The sequence below is a fragment of the Rhinoderma darwinii genome, chromosome 1, assembly GCF_050947455.1.
Source record: "Rhinoderma darwinii isolate aRhiDar2 chromosome 1, aRhiDar2.hap1, whole genome shotgun sequence".
NCBI classification, from domain to species: Eukaryota; Metazoa; Chordata; class Amphibia; order Anura; family Rhinodermatidae; genus Rhinoderma; species Rhinoderma darwinii.
Window position 1 is genome coordinate 283,950,519 of NC_134687.1, and position 20,182 is coordinate 283,970,700.

The 20,182-nt window shown below is 42.7% G+C and overlaps 1 protein-coding gene across 5 annotated transcripts in view; it reads left to right on the top strand.

The window, feature by feature from the left end:
• Window positions 1–200: 200 nt before the first annotated feature.
• CRTC1 (CREB regulated transcription coactivator 1) overlaps window positions 201–20,182 on the top strand; it is a 169,505-nt gene continuing 149,523 nt past the window's right edge. For all 5 annotated transcript variants that reach the window (XM_075864532.1, XM_075864552.1, XM_075864539.1 and 2 more), the window contains exon 1: window positions 201–353. In XM_075864532.1, coding sequence (XP_075720647.1) covers window positions 228–353 — 126 coding nt within the window. In that variant the 5' untranslated portion in view covers window positions 201–227. The remainder of the gene's footprint in view (window positions 354–20,182) is intronic.

Here is a 20,182-nt window from a genome sequence, read left to right on the forward strand (position 1 = left end):
CACTGCGCGCTAGACTAATATGTGAAATGTCCTCTCCCCACATACAAAGTTTACGTGTAGCACGGACCACCGCTCCCTTATAGCCCAGTTACTAGGCAGCGGGAGAAAAGCCTCTAGCTGTGGAGTCAGGAGCGCGCCCGCCATCACGTCGTGTTCCCTATCCCCCCCCCCTCGCTGCTACGTCACGTCCAGAGCGGGAGTGCGCATCCTGAGGAGGAGGAGGGAAGATGGCGACCTCAAACAATCCACGGAAATTCAGTGAGAAAATTGCACTGCACAACCAGAAACAGGCAGAAGAGACAGCAGCCTTCGAAGAGGTGATGAAGGATCTGAGCATCACCCGAGCTGCACGGGTAAGATGAGTGGCGGACACTGGAGAACATGGTAGATGTGGCTGTGGAGGAAGAGACACGACCAGCGGGTAGCTAATTAGCAGACACCCACCTCCGGGGCAGAGAAGAAGGCAGCACTTGGGTGGAGAAGGCAGCGAGCAGAGTGCCCGGGGATGGGCATTGGGAGGTGGTGGCCGCGGGGGTGATAGAGTGTGCAGCAGGCCTGTCATAGAGTGTCACTTCATCCCAGCATCTCTAGACCCCAAGACCTGCATAACCTGCTGCCTAAAGCAGGAGCGCCACCTGCACCTGCCAAACCAGTGTACTCCTCCTGGTGTGAGTGCCCACTGCCACTACTGCCCAGGCCTGAAAGGTGCCAAGGGACAGACCTTGTGCTTCTACCTGGCACGGGTGGCATCCTGTGTAGAACTGAACCATCCTGTGTTTTGTGACATCTGCTGGTTTTGGATGTGTCTCCCATTTGTTGCTGTGAACTTTGCCGTGTAAAACTGTTCCACTTGGGCATTCAGGCAAAAGAACGAGGCACTGGCACTGCTCTTGTGTGGCAGAGCCTTTATTATTATTATTATTATTATTGTTCCTCTATGAGGAATATGTTATTCTGGGACCTTTGTTGTGTTTATAAAGTTAAATATTTTGAATAATTTGCTGGTGTTTACTTGAATTGTTTGTATATATTTTTTTTATATGTAAATGTTTCATTTGAGGGGCATTCTATAATAATAATACTGTGAATGATGCCTTGTATAGTTTTTAATACACTTTTATTAGCCGGGCAGTGCTATTTCCGAAATCCTATCAGATCTTTACACTTTTTGAATGGGCAATAGGTTATAGATATAGGGTCGTCTGTGTATAGATGGACCAGCGTTGCATACTTGTGGTTGTGAAACTACGACGTCCTGGCACCCTGCATTTGACAACCATTATACAGCCACAGGTCAGGCACCACTTCTAGGAGAAAAAAATGAATGGCTACTGCGTCCTGACGTATGGTTATCATTGGACACACTTCTCTGGCTTTTTATTTCTATCAATCTTTCTATAAGCAAAGTAATATGATCACTTTTTTTTTTTTTTTTTTTTTTTTTTTAGAAAGATGTCAAAAGTAGGGTTCAGCACCCCAAGCATTGTTCACAGGTGTTTTAGTATCTGGCATACATGGTTTAGTAAAGTATATTTACATGCAGTGCTTCTTTTTTGTATCCTATGTAGGTTGCCTATTAATTTGTTACTAGTTTAGGCATCACAAGTTCATTAGTCTTTTCTGTTGTGCTCTGGGGTGGCAATAGTGTACTGTGTAGTAGATGGCACAACTACAAGGAGTATCTATGTGAGTCTTTATGGACACTGATATATGAATGGTCTGTGCGGGAGCCACGTATTCTGTGCGAGAGCCACGTATTCTGTGCCAGAAAAGAGATAAGGTCTCCCTAGACTAGAGGAAAGAAGGCAAAGGAAGGTTTTCCCTGCGATCTGATCCCATTAGTACATCTGTATCAGTGAGAGTTTCATCTCTCGTGACCTATTGTGTGATGGAGAATCTGGACCCCAGGACTGTTTGACATGTCATGGCTTTGATGCTAAAAGTTGTTGGGATGTGCAAGAGCAATGTATACAATCCTCTAATAGTGTACTTACTTTATTTGGGTTTTCCAAAATGATTTGAAGCCATTAGGCTCATGAATGTTTACAGATAGATGTAATCCGTGATAGATATAAAGTTGAGTTTCTGGAAATTGGTTCATTATACTAAACCTGAGTCACGCCATGTATTCTAGGCTATTGTCATCCAGAGCTTCATTCTCAATTCATAATTGTGGGTGCTAAGCTCACATTTCCCAACACACTCTGCTTGTACGGTGTCTTTAGTGCATACTTTGGTTTACATCCTAGTTTAAAGAACCTGGCATAGTAACCTGATAAAGCAAGATGTAACTCCTAATGCAGTACAGTAGAAAGCAGTGCATTATTTGAGCTGGTTCCAGTAGAAACTGGCGTTCCTTAGCTCTGTGCTACTTAATACATGCTGCAACTCGTACTCAGAGTAAGCCACTGTTCACATATTCTTTGGGTCTTCCATTGGAGGTATACATCAGAAGGATTTCCCGATATAAACCTCTAGTTTAAGACTGTGAGGTATGTCACCGTGTAGATGCAGTACAGTGTCCTAAGCCATCCATAGGCTTCCATTGTCCAATTTTTTTATTAATCTAACCCTCTATGTAAAATAGCATAGCCTTCTCTGCTGTCCTATACAGCAAAAAAAAAGTATGCTAATGCATACCGGCACGGCATGTGCCAAAAGGACGCCCCTTTGGTATACACTGGGTGAATGGGGCCCTGTTCATACATTTGGCATATGTGAAGGAAAATTTCCTGGCACCTACACCAAAGTACTTCACAAACAGTTTGTAAACGGGGCTTGAGGGTACGTCCACCCCATATTAGAAGAAATCTGCCATGGATTTCACCACAAGTCCACAGGGATTTTGCAGAATTGAAGGGGGGGATTTCTGTGGTCCGAATACGCAACATAATTGAGATGCTGCTGATTTGAAAATCTCACATCATATCAAATTTTTGCCTCCCAGATCACTGATACCGCTCTACAGGACAGAATGATAGTTTTTCAAACGTTCCTTTGATGCCCAAGTCAGCTCTTTGAGAGATAAAAACACTTTTATGGTTCACAGAGTGACGTTTTTAAAGTAGCACTAAAGAGTCCAGCAATCAAGGAAGTGTCCTGCATTCTACGTGGTTTCTGCTTAGAATTCAGGACACTTCCTGGATTGCCAGACTCTTTAGTGCTACTTTGAATATGGCACTCTTAGAAATAAAAGCACTTTTTAATGATTCACAATTGGCTGACTTGGGCAATATAGGTATGTTTCTGAAAAACGGTCATCCTTTTCTATATAGCTGTTTTGGAAGGTGAAAATGTGATGAGGGGTATTCCCAACTTTTATGGCATATCAATAGTATGAGTCAGTTCACACAGAGTTTTTTTGGCGCTGATTTTGACAAAAAGTACCAAAAAAAACATCCGAAATCGCCTCCCATTGATTCCAATAGGAGGCGGAAGCGTTTATTTTTTCCCGGGCAACTTTTAGCCGATCGCAAGGAAAGAAAAAAAGCGAGATGTCCTTTGCGTCCTCAATGGCCGCGGGCGAAAAACGTCACGAACACTGTGGCAAAAAAAGCTAAATACTCCGCGGGAACTTGGCCTAAGTGTGATGCTCCTTTTTGGACAATTCCTGTTTGCTAGAGGGGTCTCCCAATGATAAACAGATCAGAGGATATATGCTGCTGGGTTAAATTATTTTGCAGTGCCACCGCAGAGGAAAGGAAGCATTACACAGTACCCATTGAAATCTGTGAAATGCACAAACATGAGGGCTCCTCCAGAGAGATGTGCGTTTTGTAGCTGCTTTCCTCTCTGCCTAAGAGTCTATTCGGACATTGCAGTTGAGGTGCGATCTTGCCGCACTGCCAAAAAACGCACGTGGTTTTACTGCGAATTGGTGTGGTTCCATAGATACACATCAGCCAAACATCGGTCACTGCAGAGTGGGGGTGCTCATTCCTCATAAATACACTGGACTCATAACTGAGTCCAGTGAATTCTTCAATCGCTGCTATTCGTTAAATGGCGCAATATTTTTTGTCGCGTTTAGGCCATACGGAGGATAGACCTGTCCCTGTAATACGCTGTCCTTATACAGGGCAGCATAGCCTGATGACTGATCTGCTTTGACATTGCTAGTACATGCAAACATTCATGCAAAAACCAACATTAGGCTATGTTCACACGGTGTATTTTGCCGAGTTTTTTTACGCGGAAACCGCGTCGCAAAACTCGGCAGAAACGGCCCGAGAACGCCTCCCATTGATTTCAATGGGAGGCGTCGGCGTCTTTTTCCCGCGAGCAGTAAAACTGCCTCGCGGGAAAAAGAAGCGACATGCCCTATCTTCGGGCGCTTCCGCCTCCGACCTCCCATTGACTTCAATGGGAGGCAGGAGAAAGCGTATATCTCGCTGTTTTATGCCCGCGGCGCTCAATGGCCGCGGGCGAAAAACGGCGCGATAATTGCCGCGAAAATCGGCGTGCAGGGAGAGGAATATCTGCCTCAAAGTTCCAAACGGAATTTTGAGGCAGATATTCCTCCCCCAAAATACTCCGTGTGAACATAGCCTAAGAAGGAAAAAAAAAATGTGCAGGGTTGTGGTGTGTAAGGCCTCATGCCCACTTCAGTTATGTTCTTCAGGGTGCTTGCTATCTGTTTTGTTTAACTGATCACACCCTGACATTCATTTCAATGGGGCCATGCACACTTCCGTTGTTTTAACGGAACCGCGTGGTCGTTCCGACAAAAATAGGACAGGTCCGACTCCTGCCCGTTTTTGACGGAGCAGTCTCTGTGCCTTTTCATTGATTTGATCCGTTGAAACAACGGACTGCACACGGAAGCCATCCGCGTGCGGTCCGTCTTTCACGGATTCGTCATTAGCGGCCGTACGACGGCCAGTGGAAGTGTGCATGAGGCCTAAGGATTTTCATAAGTTCGCAACATATGAAATAGTTCTACATTTACCCAAATACCCATTAGTTTGATAGAATATCTCTCTTGTTTACATGGATTTCCATTTCTATGTGCTGCGGATCCATACGAGGATATCATCTCTTTAATGGTGCTAATCTGTGTGAGGACATGTCAGTTTTTCCGTTTGGAATCCACGTTTTGAAATCTGCGCCGTTAGAACGGCAATGCGGATTTCCTATTGAAAACAATGGAAGTCAGTTTGCAGGCAGATTTCATACGTAGCCTTTAATTTTTTTATGCAGTGTGCGCCATATTCATCACCCTGGCATGCGCCACAGGGTCTTTCCTATTGTAGATTACGGTCACTTTTTTCCCTTCAGAAAAGTGGCAGCATTTTCTATTAAAGAAGTCACGCTGCATGTTACTATGAAGCCACACCCCCTTTTCTGACACTTTTCAAATGTCCAAAAAATGTGTTTGGGCTTTGTAAATATGGAGTGATGTCTGAACGTTATTTTCTCAATGCAATTGCACCAGAAAATGATGCATTATTGTTTTTACCATTTGTTTTCCAAGATGAGTGGAAAGCGCTTTGCTTTTATCATTTAATCTTTTTTTGGTTACTATGACTGCGTTTATAGAAAACACTATCACAGTTTTACGTATAATATTTGCGATTGACATTTTTACATGCAGATTTCATTGCTAGGGTTTTTCCCCAATGGATAGCAATTTTTAAAGAAACCCATGCCGTGTAAAATGTGCACTGTTGGATTTGTACAAATCCTATTAACTGCAGCAGCACATCTGGACATTGCAGTAAATTATTGCAGGGGCCAAAACAAACCAAGGTTTAAACTAGGAATAGGTGACAATGTATTACATAGATGTGTTGCGTCTTCTAGAGTAGGAGCCTCTATTTTCAGTGACAATTCACTGACTACGATAGAGGGTTCCGTGTAGAGAAAATGATGGGACAACCACCTTAGGGCTTATACACACTTCAGTAAAATTTCTTCCATGTGTTATCCGTTTTTTAAAATTTCCATGGGGGCCATGCACATAAGGGTATGTGCACACACACTAATTACGTCCGTAATTGACGGACGTATTTCGGCCGCAAGTCCCGGACCGAACACAGTGCAGGGAGCCGGGCTCCTAGCATCATACTTATGTACGACGCTAGGAGTCCCTTCCTCGCTGCCGGACAACTGTCCCGTACTGTAATCATGTTTTCAGTACGGGACAGTAGTTCCACGGAGAGGCAGGGACTCCTAGCATCGTACATAAGTATGATGCTAGGAGCCCGGCTCCCTGCAGTGTGTTCGGTCCGGTACTTGCGGCCGAAATACGTCCGTCAATTACGGACGTAATTAGTGTGTGTGCACATACTCTTAATGTTTTCTTGTGGATCCGTGTGTCCATTCCTCAAATTATGGAACCGGTCCTATTCCTGTCCGTTTTTTGCGGATCACTCTCAGCCATTCTATTCATTGGTCCGTTAATAATACATACCGCACACGGAAGTCACACTGTATGCTGCTCGTGGATCAGTGTTTTGCAGCCGTATGAAAGGCCACGGATGTGTGCATGAGCCCTAAAAGCAAGGATGTAGACAGAGCAGTAGCGAAGCCTGTGATAAGGGCCTGTTCACATCCGCATCGGGTTCCGTCGATGAGTGCCAGCAGACCTTTACGTTAGGAGGAACCAGTCAACGGAAAGGCAAACCGAAACCATAGCTTCCGCAGTTGTAATGCTTGCATTGCAAATGGTTTCCGTTTTTTTGGCGGAATCAATAGTGGATTGCAGAATACTACTGCCGCTATTTAGATATTATTTTATTTGTAGTACTGTTTCTTGTTGAAGGTAGAATGTAAAAATAGATGTGGCTTGTATTTTTCTTGTTATGGTTTTGTTAATGAGGTAAATAGACATCAAATTTTTCTGCACTTTGAAAAAACAAGCTATCACTCAATGGAAATTCATAAATTTGTATTACCTTATGGAAAAATAAAATAAGAAGTTCTGTGCACACTTGGTCTGATGGAGTCATCATCTGGATTCCACCTAGGATACACTGTAAACTTTTAGGCCCCATGCACACGACCGTAAAAAAAATCTCCGTTATTGAGGGCCGTAATACGGTCCGCAATTACGGACCCACCCGGTTTTATTGGCCATGGACAACTTTCCGTACTGCTAAGGATAGGTGTCCGCGCCGTACAACCGTGCCGGGAATTATAGAGCATGTCCTACTTTTAGTTTTTTACGGGCCGTGCTCCCATACTTTGTATGGGAGCACGGCACGAAAATGTGGCCCGCGACCGGCCGTGCCCACAATCGCGGGCCGTGTGCATGAGGCCTTACTGCTCCTAAATGTAGCAGACAAACTAGAAGATACACTTTCTGCGAATTACATCTATATTCTCAGTCCTCATTATCGGGTTTAACGCTTTCACTGCCAAGGGCATATTTAAAGAGGCTCTGTCACCAGATTTTGCAACCCCTATCTGCTATTGCAGCAGATCGGCGCTGCAATGTAGATTACAGTAACGTTTTTATTTTTAAAAAACAAGCATTTTTGGCCAAGTTATGACCATTATTGTATTTATGCAAATGAGGCTTGCAAAAGTCCAACTGGGCGTGTATTATGTGCGTACATCTGGGCGTTTTTACTACTTTTACTAGCTGGGCGTTCTGACGAGAAGTATCATCCACTTCTCTTCAGAACGCCCAGCTTCTGCCAGATCACGCTGTGACGTCACTCACAGGTCCTGCATCGTGTCAGACGAGCGAGGACACATCGGCACCAGAGGCTACAGTTGATTCTGCAGCAGCATCGGCGTTTGCAGGTAAGTCGCTGTAGCTACTTACCTGCAAACGCTGATCCTGCTGCAGAATCAACTGTAGCCTCTGGTGCCGATGTGTCCTCGCTCGTCTGACACGATGCAGGACCTGTGAGTGACGTCACAGCGTGATCTGCCAGAAGCTGGGCGTTCTGAAGAGAAGTGGATGATACTTCTCGTCAGAAAAGCCAGCTAGTAAAAGTAGTAAAGACGCCCCGATGTACGCACATAATACACGCCCACTTGTACTTTTACTTTTCAACACGCCCAGTTATACTTTTGCAAACCTCATTTGCATAACTACAAAAATGGTCATAACTTGGCCAAAAATGCTCGTTTTTTAAAAATAAAAACGTTACTGTAATCTACATTGCAGCGCCTATCTGCTGCAATAGCAGATAGGGGTTGCAAAATCTGGTGACAGAGCCTCTTTAATATGTCACGCTGTTAAACGCTTGCTAGTGCCTAGGCGTCCTATTAAAAGCACAATCTTGGCTTTCAAATGATACCAGTAAGGGTATGTTCACACGGCCTATTTACAGACGTAATTCGGGCGTTTTAACCCCCGAATTACGTCCGAAATTACGGCTTGAAAGCGTTGACAAACATCTGCCCATTGAAAGCAATGGGCTGACGTTTGTCTGTTCACACGAGGCGTATATTTACGCGTCGCTGTCAAAAGACGGCGCGTAAATAGACGCCCGCGCCAAAGAAGTGTCATGTCACTTCTTCAGACGTAAATGGAGCCGTTTTCCATGGACTTCATAGAAAACCAGCTCCAGTTACGTCCGTAATGAACGCGGCGTTCAAGAGCCTGCACATGCCGTTACGGCTGAAATGACGGGGCTGTTTTCTCCTGGAAACAGCCCCGTAATTTCGGCCGTTACGGACGCTGCCGTGTGAACATACCTTTACACGTTTCTTAGGGACTTTATTTGGGGAGCTGTATTTAAAGACGACCTGTCACTAGGTCCTACAAAGTGAGTTAGCAGTTTCGCCTAATAGCCACTGTGTCTCTGAGTCCAGCGGTGTTTGTCTTGTACGTTTTGTGTCCCCCCCCCTTCGCTGAGCTATGGACCCCTCTATATTTAGCAATAAATATGGAAATTACTCGCTGGCTAGCCATGTGGGTTTGGCCGCCAGTGATTCTCAGTAGGCGGAGCTACCACTCAGACGCTGACCTCTGAACTAGGAATTGTCAGGCACAACAGTCAATTAACTTCATAGGAGATGGAAGGGGTTGGAGCGCTAGATGCCATAAAAACGTATTTTTTCCACTAATGCAAGCATTCAGTTATGTTTCTAATCTGTTATCTGATAGCTACCTAGCTGCATCAACTGTTTGGTAGCGTAAAATGTACTGACAGACTCCCTTTAAGGGTGTATTTACACAGTGCTGCGTTTTTTTTTTGTCGTGTAGCCAAAAACCGCAATGAAAAACGCATTCCTTTTACTGCGATTTACAAAATCGCGGCAAATTGCATTAAAAAAAAAAGCTTGCTTTTTGGTGCAGTTTTCGGCTATGCGACAAAAAAAACACAGCAAAATCGCACTGTATGAATACACCCTAAGCGCAGTGCAAGGCCATGTTCACACGGCGGATACGCTGCATAAAAGTACATAGCGTATCCACCCTGGAACCCACAAGGTATTCTGGCTGAAAAACCGTACCAAATTGTGGCATAGTTTTTTGGGTGGGATGTCCGCTGTGGAAAACAGCCATTGAAGGAAAAAGCTTACCCCGTTATCCATAGTCATGGTGACGCTTCCCTCTGTTGTCCTTGCAGTCCTGGCTTCAGAGATGATTCTGCAGCCTGTGTGACTGCTGCAGCCTGTGTTTGGCTGCAGCAGTCACATGGGATGAAACAAACGTCCTCCCAGGAAGCTGGCCTGGAAGAAGGACAGAAGAACCCTTTGCTACGATAAGTATAAGCTCTCAGGTTATGTTCACACGTAGTGACCAAAAACATCTGATAATACGGAGCTGTTTTCAGACGTTTTTGTTGCCACTCACGTTTTTCGCAGCGTTTTTAACGGACGTTTTTTGAGCGGTTTTCCATAGTCAATGAAAAACGGCTCCAAAAACGTCCCAAGAAGTGACATACACTTCTTTTTCGCAAGCGTTGTTTTACGCGCCATATTTTGACAGCGACTTACACCGTGTGGGAACAGAACATCGTAAAACCCATTGAAAGCAATGGGCAGATGTTTGTAGGCGTAATGGAGCCGTTTTTTCAGGTGTAATTCGAGGAGTAAAACGCCCGAATTACGTCTGAAAACAAGTCTGAAAACACTGCGTGTGAACATACCTTTTATTGTTTCTTTTTTTTCTGAGTTGCGTTTTTTTTGTGGCGGAAACGCTCCTTTTCCGCTGCAAAAATGGCAACATCAGCTATTTCTTGTGGGTTTTACCTCCCCCATTGAATTCAATGGGGAAAACCCGCAAAAGCAAAGCCGCGATTCTGACGCATAAATTGACATGCTGTGGCTTAAAAAAAACACTGGTAAATCTATAAACGTTTTTCGGCAGAATTTTTACGCAGCGGATGGATGAGATTTGTTAAAATCTTATCCTCTCTGCTTCTACTGTAAAACGCTGCGTAAGGCCTTATTTACACGAGCGTTGCATACCTCGAACGTGAAAAACAGTTTTTCACGGCTGAGGTGCATCCGTGCTCGGCGCTGCGGGACACGATGTCTCGCATCCCCCCTAGTTGAGTTTATGGAGGGATGCGTGATGCGTCAAAAGATAGTACATGCCCTATTTTCCCACGGTCCGTTGAAACAACGCCTGTGTGAACGGCCACATTAAATTACATAGGTCCGTGGGACGGCCGCTGTTTCAACGGACGTTTAACACGCTCGTGTAAATAAGGCCTAACATTGTTTATACTACGTGTGGACAAACTTGAAAAGGCCACATTACAACTGTCTTAAAACAGCCTACTTTGTGTGAAATAATGAGGGAGTACGTGATTACGGGCACGGACAGTCACCCACATTTGCGGGCCGTGCTCCCATTATAAAGTATGGGAGCACGCTTCGTAAGATCAAAAAATAGGACATGTCCTATTTTTTGCAGTTTTTTTTTTTTGGCTCAGACATACGGGAAGGTGTCCGTGGGAAATAGAAATGAATTGGTCTGTAATTGCGGATCAAAATTAGGACCGTGTGCATGGGGCTTAATGCACCTGGTCATGGAACATCTGAGCAGCCAATTGTCCAACTGTTATTTTTGTACTCTGGAAATTGGGGGAGGTCATATGTATGAAATTGGTTGTACTTCCAGATTTGACTGTAAACACCCTCATATTAACCCCTTCAGGACTGAGCCTGTTTTGGCCTTCAGGACGAAGCCGATTTTTCAAATCTGACGTGTCACTTTATGTGGTAATAACTCCGGAATGCTTTTACCTATCCAAGCGATTCTGAGATTGTTTTCTTGTGACATATTGTACTTTATGTTAGTGAAAAAATTAGGTTGATAAATTCAACATTTATTTGTAAGAAACACCAAGATTTGGAGAAAATTTGCAAAAATTAGCATTTTTCTCAATTTAAATGTATCTGCTTGTAAAACAGATAGTAATAACACACAAAATAGTTACTAGTTAACATCACCCATATGTCTACTTTATGTTGGCAACGTTTTTTGAACATTCTTTTATTTTTCTAGGACGTTACAAGACTTAGAACTTTAGCAGCGATTTCTCATATTTTCAAGAAAATGTCAAAAGGCGATTTTTACAAGGACCAATTCAGTTCTGAAGTGGCTTTGAGGGCCTTATATATTAGAAAGTCCCCATAAATCACCACATTTTGAAAACTGCACCCCTCAAAGTATTCAAAACAGCATTCAGAAAGTGTATTAACCCTTTAGGCGTTTCACAGGAATTAAAGCAATGTAGAGGTGAAAGTTACAAATTTCATATTTTTTTTGACAAAATTCATTTGTAATAAAAAAAATTCTATACCACAGGAGGTTTTACCCGAGAAATGTAACTTATTATTTATTGCCCAGATTCTGCAGTTTTTAGAAATACCCCACATGTGGCCCTAGTGCGGTCATGGACTGAAACACCGGCCTCAGAAGCAAAGGAGCACCTAGTGGATTTTGGGGCCTCCTTTTTTTTTTTAGCATATATTTTAGGTACCATGTCAGGTTTGAAGAGGTCTTGTGGGGCCAAAACAATAAAGACCCCCAAAAGTGACCTCATTTTGGAAACTACACCCCTCAGGGAATTTATCTAGGGGTATAATTAGCATTTTGAACCCACAGTTTTTTTGCTAAATTTATTTGAATTAGTTTGTGAAGATGAAAATCTACTTTTTTTCTGAAAAAAACGTAGAAATTTTAAATTTTTTCAAGGAATAAAAGAGAAAAAACACCCCAACATATGTAAAGCAATTTCTCCTGATTATAGCAATACCCCATATGTGGTAATAAACTGCTGTTTGGACACACAGCAGGACTCAGAAGGGAAGGAGCACCATTTGGATTTTGAAATTCTGATTTTGCTGGTATAGTTTTCAGTGCCATGTCGCGTTTGAATTGCACTGGAGGGAACAAAATAGTGGAAACCCCCGGAAAGTGACTCCATTTTGGAAACTACACATCAAGGAATTTTTCTAGGGGTAAAGTTAGCATTTTGACCCCACTGTTGTTTTGCTGAATTCATTGGAATTATTCTGTAAAGGTAAAAATCGACTTTATTTCTGAAAAAAGGTAGCCATTTTTAATTTTTACAAGGAATAAAGGAGAAAAAGCACCCCAACATTTGTAAAACAATTTCTCCCGATTACGGAAATATGCCATATGTGGTAATAAACTGCTGTTTGGACCCACAGCAAGGCTTAGAAGGGAAGGAGCGCTATTTGGCTTTTGGAGCTCAAATTTAGCTGAAATGGTTTTTGGGTGTCATGTTGCATTTGCAAAGCCCCTGAGAGGCCAAAACAGTGGAAACCCCCCCAAAAGTGGAAATTACACCACTTAAAGAGGCTCTGTCACCAGATTTTGCAACCCCTATCTGCTATTGCAGCAGATAGGCGCTGCAATGTAGATTACAGTAACGTTTTTATTTTTAAAAAACGAGCATTTTTGGCCAAGTTATGACCATTTTCGTATTTATGCAAATGAGGCTTGCAAAAGTACAACTGGGCGTGTTGAAAAGTAAAAGTACAACTGGGCGTGTATTATGTGCGTACATCGGGGCGTGTTTACTACTTTTACTAGCTGGGCTTTCTGATGAGAAGTATCATCCACTTCTCTTCAGAACACCCAGCTTCTGGCAGTGCAGATCTGTGACGTCACTCACAGGTCCTGCATCGTGTCGGCACCAGAGGCTACAGTTGATTCTGCAGCAGCATCAGCGTTTGCAGGTAAGTAGCTACATCGACTTACCTGCAAACGCCGATGCTGCTGCAGAATCATCTGTAGCCTCTGGTGCCGACATGATGCAGGACCTGTGAGTGACGTCACAGATCTGCACTGCCAGAAGCTGGGTGTTCTGAAGAGAAGTGGATGATACTTCTATACACAACGCCCAGCTAGTAAAAGTAGTAAACACGCCCCGATGTACGCACATAATACACGCCCAGTTGTACTTTTACTTTTCAACACGCCCAATTGTACTTTTGCAAGCCTCATTTGCATAAATACGAAAATGGTTATAACTTGGCCAAAAATGCTCGTTTTTTAAAAATAAAAACGTTACTGTAATCTACATTGCAGCGCCTATCTGCTGCAATAGCAGATAGGGGTTGCAAAATCTGATGACAGAGCCTCTTTAAAGAATCTATCTAGGGATATAGTGGGCATTTAGACCCCACAAGTCTCTTGCAGGATTTATTAGAATTGGGCCATGAAAATTAATATCAACATTTCTTCCACTAAAATGTTGCATTTTTTTCAATTTTACAAAGGATAAAGGGGGTAAAAGCACCCCAACATTTGTAAAGCAATTTCTCCCGAGTACGGCTATACCCCACGTGTGGTCATAAATGGTTTTTCATTAGAAAGTAATTAACCCTTTCTGGACTGATCCATTTTTTTTCTTTTCCTTTTTAGTTTTTTCCTCCCCGCGTTCCAAGAGCCACAACTTTTTTATTTTTCAGTCAATAGAGTGGTGTGAGGGCTTATTTATTGAGGGACGAGCGGTCGTTTTTATTGGTACCATTTTGTTGGTACATACAACTTTTTGAGCACTTTTTATTACATTTTTAGGTAGAGCGAAGGTGACCAAAAAAACAGCGATTTTGCCGTTTTAAATTCTTTATTTTTCACGTGAGACGCTCCATACATCACCCCCCACACTAAGACATGCTATGTTGTGGTGCGCGAAGGGGTTAATGCGCAGCGCATGGTGCGGAGTGAAAATTACAATTTTCCACTCATATGCTATTTTAGTGCACTACATGTTATGCCCAGTTTGTGCCACTGAAGACAAATACCTCATAAAATATTAACCGGGTTCTCCTGGGTATGGCGATGCCATATCTGTGGACGTAAACTGGTGTTTGGGCACGCTGCAGGGCTCAGAAGGGAGGGACGCCATTTGGCTTTTGGGGCGCAGATGTAGCTTGGTAGTTGTTCTGTTTGGGGTTTTACTGGTGTTTCAGTTTATAATGTGGGGGCATATGTAATCTGTGCGGGGTACATCAGGGTATAATAAGAGGGTATAATAATGCAGTAAATAAATAATAATCCGCAGATATCTGGCCGGTGTCGCACTGATAAATGGCGCCCGATCTTATCTGCTTTTGGAACACTCTGCACATTTTGCATCGCCATATTCTGGGAGCCAGAACTTTTTTATTTTTTCACCACCGGAGCTGTGTGAGGGTTTATTCTTTGCGGGACAATCTGTAGGTTTTCATTGGTACCATTTTGGGGTACCAGAAATTTTTTTTGATCACGTTTTATTCCATTTTTTGGCACGCAAGGTGACCAAAAACCATCAATTCTGACAATGTTTTTTATTCGTTTTTTTTATGGCCTTCACCCTGGGCTATAAATGACCATTATACTTTATTCTGCGGGTCGATACGATTACAGCGATACCAGATGTATATAATTTGTTTGTTTTGCAGCGTTTGTGCAATAAAATCACTTATTTATAAAATAAATAAATTTTTGTGTCACCATATTCTGAGAGCCATAACGTTTTTATTTTTCAGTCAAAAAAGCGCTGTAAGGGCTTGTTTTTTGCGGGACGGGATGTAGTTTGTATTGGTACCATTTTGGCATACATGCGACTTTTTGATCACTTTTTATTGTATATTTTGGGAGGGTTGGTAACCAAAAAATTGTGATTCGGGCACTGTTTTTCGGATATTTTTTTCGTGGTGTTCATCGTGCGGGAAAAATAATATTACAGTTTTATAGTTGGGGTCGTTACGAACGCGTCGATACCAAATATGTGTACTTTTTTTAACGTGTTCATTTTTTTCCTATGATAAAAGACTTATTATAGGAAAAAAAGCATTCTTTGTTTATGTCACTTATAACTTTTATTTTTACACTTTTTAAAAACCTTTTTAATATCTTTTTTTTACTTTTTTTACTTGTCCCACTAGGGGACACTTAGACTTGCAGCTCTGATCGCTGCTGGAACACATTACACTACACACGTAGTGTAATGTGTTCTAACTGTCATTGTGACGTGACAGTCACACTGACAGGAAGCATCGGAGGACCGGCCGGAGGCTGATCCTCCGAGGCTTCCGTACATGGCAACCCGGAGGTCATTGTCTGGCCTCTGGTTGCCATGATAAGGATCGCCAGCCCCCGCAAATACATGTGGGGGGCTGCCGATCCGCTTTAAACCTTTTCGATGTGGTGATCGCAATCGACCACCGCATCGAAGGGGTTAATTGCCGATTTCAGCGGAGACAGGCCGCTGATCGGCAACGGGGAGAGCAGGGCTGACACCCTGCACAGTTAACCGCCGCTGCGGTGTAGCGCCGCGCGGCGGTTAACTGTTAAAGCGCGGATGTAACTGCACGCCCAGGTGCGCAAAGTTACTGCTCACCTGGACGTACAGTTACGCCAAGGTGCGGGAATGGGTTAAAGCATGAACATTTACATATATGGCATATACTGTCTACACCATTAACTATCATCTTTTTTTTTTTTTTTTAGTCTTCTTTGTAAAATAGACTAAAAAACTGCTGGGATCAGTATTTTGAATATTTTTTAAATTTTATTGTTTCACTTTTATTTAAACATATGTAATGTAATTTCATATCAATACAGAGGGATATACGAAGATACTAGACTTAAATTCATTAAAATGTCTGCTTTAATAACAAATGTGGTTTTAGTGGTGTATGGAAAATAGTTCATTGTATAATTACGGTTTTATCTGGCCAAGTTAGGCCGCGTTCCCACGTAGCGTAAACGCTGCAGAATTTTCATAACGGAATTCTGTGCGGAAATTCCACCTCATTTACAGTAGCAGCAGAGTGGATGAGATTTAGAAAATCTCATGGCCACGTTGCGAAAAAAAGCAGTGTAAACGTTAATTAATTGACCTGCGGTGCGGAATTTAAATCCAATGGGGGTTTAAATTTGAATTCAATGTGTATGCAACAAACCCGCAACTGCAAAACCCGCAACAGAAAGCCAAGTTTTGCGACGGAATCGAGACAAAAAACATCATACTTACCCAGAACACTCTCCTTCTGCCTTCAGTCTGGCCTCCTGGGATGACGTGTGCATGCTATATCTGTAGTTTGCATTTTTTTCCTGAACTGGGGGTTGGAGACTAGAAGCCATACACTACATACAGTAAGAAGAGTAGAATCTGCTCCATAACCACCTCTCTCACCTGGAAACAGCCCTAGGACTATGCAGGGCATGTACAGAGAAGTACTGATCTGAATAAAGTGCTTTGGTTGTGATAACAAGTTTCTATGCCTGTCTTTCTGCTCTTATCTCCTGCACTTCCTGCTCACTCTCCCCCTCCCCTCTCCATAGACTTCCATAGACATGTGTAATCTGATACATGTGCGCTGCAGTCAGACTGGAGACGGATATAGCTGGAAAACAGCCAGATAAGAGCAGAAAGAAGCATTTTTCTTTAATAAGATATATTACGGATTTTCTTATCGCCTGTACTATTCATTTATGCAAAGTTTGTTGAAATAATAGGGTTTATTCACACAGGGCGGATACACTGCGTAAAGGTACACAGCGTATTTGCCCAGGAGCCCGCTTGAATTCTGGAAGAAAAACCGCACCGGTTTTTCGGACGGAATGTCCGCTGCGGATTGCATATAGGAGACACCTAGTGGCGGTAATTTCACACAGAATTTGCATAGATAAAGGGACAACATTTTAACAGTAAGTAAAAGACAAAGTGGATATTTATCAGGTATAAGTTGTTTTAAAAGTTAGTTTCAATAAAGATTGATGTCAAATAGCAATGTTTATATGCGTGGATCAATAGCTGTATTAATAGAATTTGCGTGACCTTTTACCCTGCCTAGGATGTATGTAATACGTTATGACTTTAAACGCTTAGATCTTGGTGCCCAGAATCTTAGCTTTCATATAAAACCAGGCTCAAACTCTAGGTACAATATTTAGGGAGTTTGGTGCCTGGGAGCAGGAAGAAAAGTTTTTGTTTTCCTGGTTCGGTCTCTGAAACGCAAAAGTGTGAGGGAGAAGCTGCAAGTGACCAGAAATATCAGAGCCTGTCATCTCTCCTTCTGTACAGGCTTTCAGTAACCCCAGGAGGGAATACAGGAACTTTTTATCTTATCACCGACTTTACCAGTGAGAGTATATGCGCCATACCTAGAGCATGCTGCATTTTGAACAATACGCAGTATATGAATCCGATTCCCGCACCGATTAGCTGTTACAGCTGCCTCTGGGCACCGGAAGTAGATGGCTCCGGTTACAATTTAGCGGCCCTGCTGGGTTACTTGAATAGGAGCAGAGCATCAGTACTACAGCATGGCTGTTATACTGTGACCGGAGCCATCTGTTTCCGGCACCCTGTGGCAGCTGTAACAGCTTATTAGTGTCTGGTCTGGTCGGCGGTCCCCCACTGATCATATACTGATGAACTATCCTGTGGATAGATCATCAGCACTGTTCCCTATAAGGTGCGTGGCTGCGCACCTTCTGCGGTCCCCCAGCTCACTAAACTTTAAAGCCTGCGCACTTTTTTTTTTTTTTTCCGCCGTCCGTAGCATCCGGCAGCAAAAAGCACTGTCTGGGATTTCTTCCGTTCCTGCATATGATTTGCACTTCGCATGTGCCAAAATTTACATGCGCAGACAACGTGCAAACAAGGTGGTTAGCGGGCGGCGGGCAGAGAGGAGGACTTGGGAGTGGCTGCGGACAGGGAGGAGGCGGACCGTCATTGGGTCGGTCCTGGGACCAGTGAGTTACCTGGTCCTGACGTCACAACCTCAGACCAAGACCAGGCAGGGGAGGTGGATTGAGTGTCGGACTCCCTAATCACAGCCCTGCTTGTAGCTTTCCCGCTTCTTAATTAGCATGGGAAAGCTACCAGCCGGGCTGGGATTGGTGAGTCTCTGTCACTCCCAGTACATACTGCATGCAGCGGCAGCCAGTTTGACTTGAGTCTCACTCTGACCAGTTACCACCCCCACGCAGCAGACAGACCTCAGGAGAGACAGACAGTAGTGCCGGCCGTAATAGAATTGATCCCAAACTACTACTACCTGGCAAGTTTACTTTATGTAATGGAGCGGAGTGCTGACTGACTTGTTCTTGTTGAAAAGTTTCTATAACACTGTGAAGAAGTTTTGAGTATCACAGTTTAGGTATCACAGTTTCTAGTGTAGTGGTTAGCATCAATGTGAAAGGTCCCTAGTTCAAACCCAGGCAGGGTTTTTTTTGTAGTAGTAATATCTCAATTGTATTACTTTAATTGTTTTTTAATTCAACTTGAGTTGTGCCGTTCTCATCTTTACTATCCCATTTCTGTGATCACTTATAAAAAAAAGTATTACCTATGCTGTTTATTATCACTTAGGCACACGACCATAATTTTTATCCACAATTGCGGATTTGTAATTGCAAATTAAAATACTGATCCATTCATTTCTATGGGCTAGAGAGACCTTCCCGTATATGTGCTGTTGAAATGACCCGCAATAAATAGGACACATCCTATTTTTTGCATTTACGGACCGTGCTCCCATATTTTATACGTAAGGTCCACAAATGCGGGTGACAGTCCGTCTGTGGAGTATTTATTGGCATTGATGCATATAATTGGTGTTTATAACAGCCTATTTTACTGGTGTACTTCTGATATTATAGTATTTAAAAAAGTAATTAAAACTAATTTAAAATACGTTTTCTTCTTCTCTTATTTAGTACGCTATATTAGCATTTACTGGGGGTATTACTTTTGGTCATCAGATCGCCCATCCTTCATGGAAACTCGCCCTGCTCCCCAACTGCTCCTCTGCCAAGACATAGAGGGAACATTGATCAGCAGTATAAAAAACAGCCCCGAACCTGGACAATCCCATTAATGTAACATCTGACCGCAAAAAAAACGCATAAGAAAAACAGACAAAAACAAAGCAAAATAAAACAAAACACTGTGTGTAAATCAAACCTAAGGTTCCATTCAAACAGCAGTATTTTGCATCAGTATTTGGAAGCCAAAAGCAGGAGGAGTATAATCTACACAGAGAAAAACTGTAATGAAAATATTTGATCCTCTTTCGTAATTTTGGACTCACTCCTGGTTTTGGCTTACAAACTACTGACCAAAATACGGTCGTGTAAAAGTGGCCAGAGCGGGCGTTTATTTTTTCCTACGGTGGTGATAAAATAAGCAGATTTGGGAAAAAACAAAGCACCAACTGCTATAAAGATTTATTAACCCCTTTCCTCCGCAACATTTATTTTTTTATTTTCGCTTTTTTTTCCTCCCCACCTTCCTGTCGATTTACAGCTGTTTGAGGGCTTGTTTTTTTGTGGAACAAGCTGTATACTTTCACATAACTATTGATTGTACTAATTAGGGATGTCACAATACCATAATTTGGACTTTGATACCGATACTTAGTTTTAGTATTGCGATTTCGATACTTTGCCAACAGTAAAAAAAAAAAAAAAAAAGTTCTTCCGTTTTCTGATGTGAGGCGTGAGGTGTGATGATGAATTTTTAATGTGTCTCACATTAATAGTAATTAATCCCATCATGTTTCTCAGTCATAATGGGTTAATGTGTGAGGTGCATGATGGGTTTAATTACTATTAATGTGAAGAACATGGAGGTTAAATTCATCGCACCTCGTGCCTCACATTAATAAGTGAAAGAAGGCAGTCTTTAATTTTTTTTTTTTTACAGCATACACATCAGAAATGATGCAAAAAAATTGTTGTGCAGGTTATTACGGCCGCGCCAATACTGAATGTGTGAATATTTTATGTATTGAGACT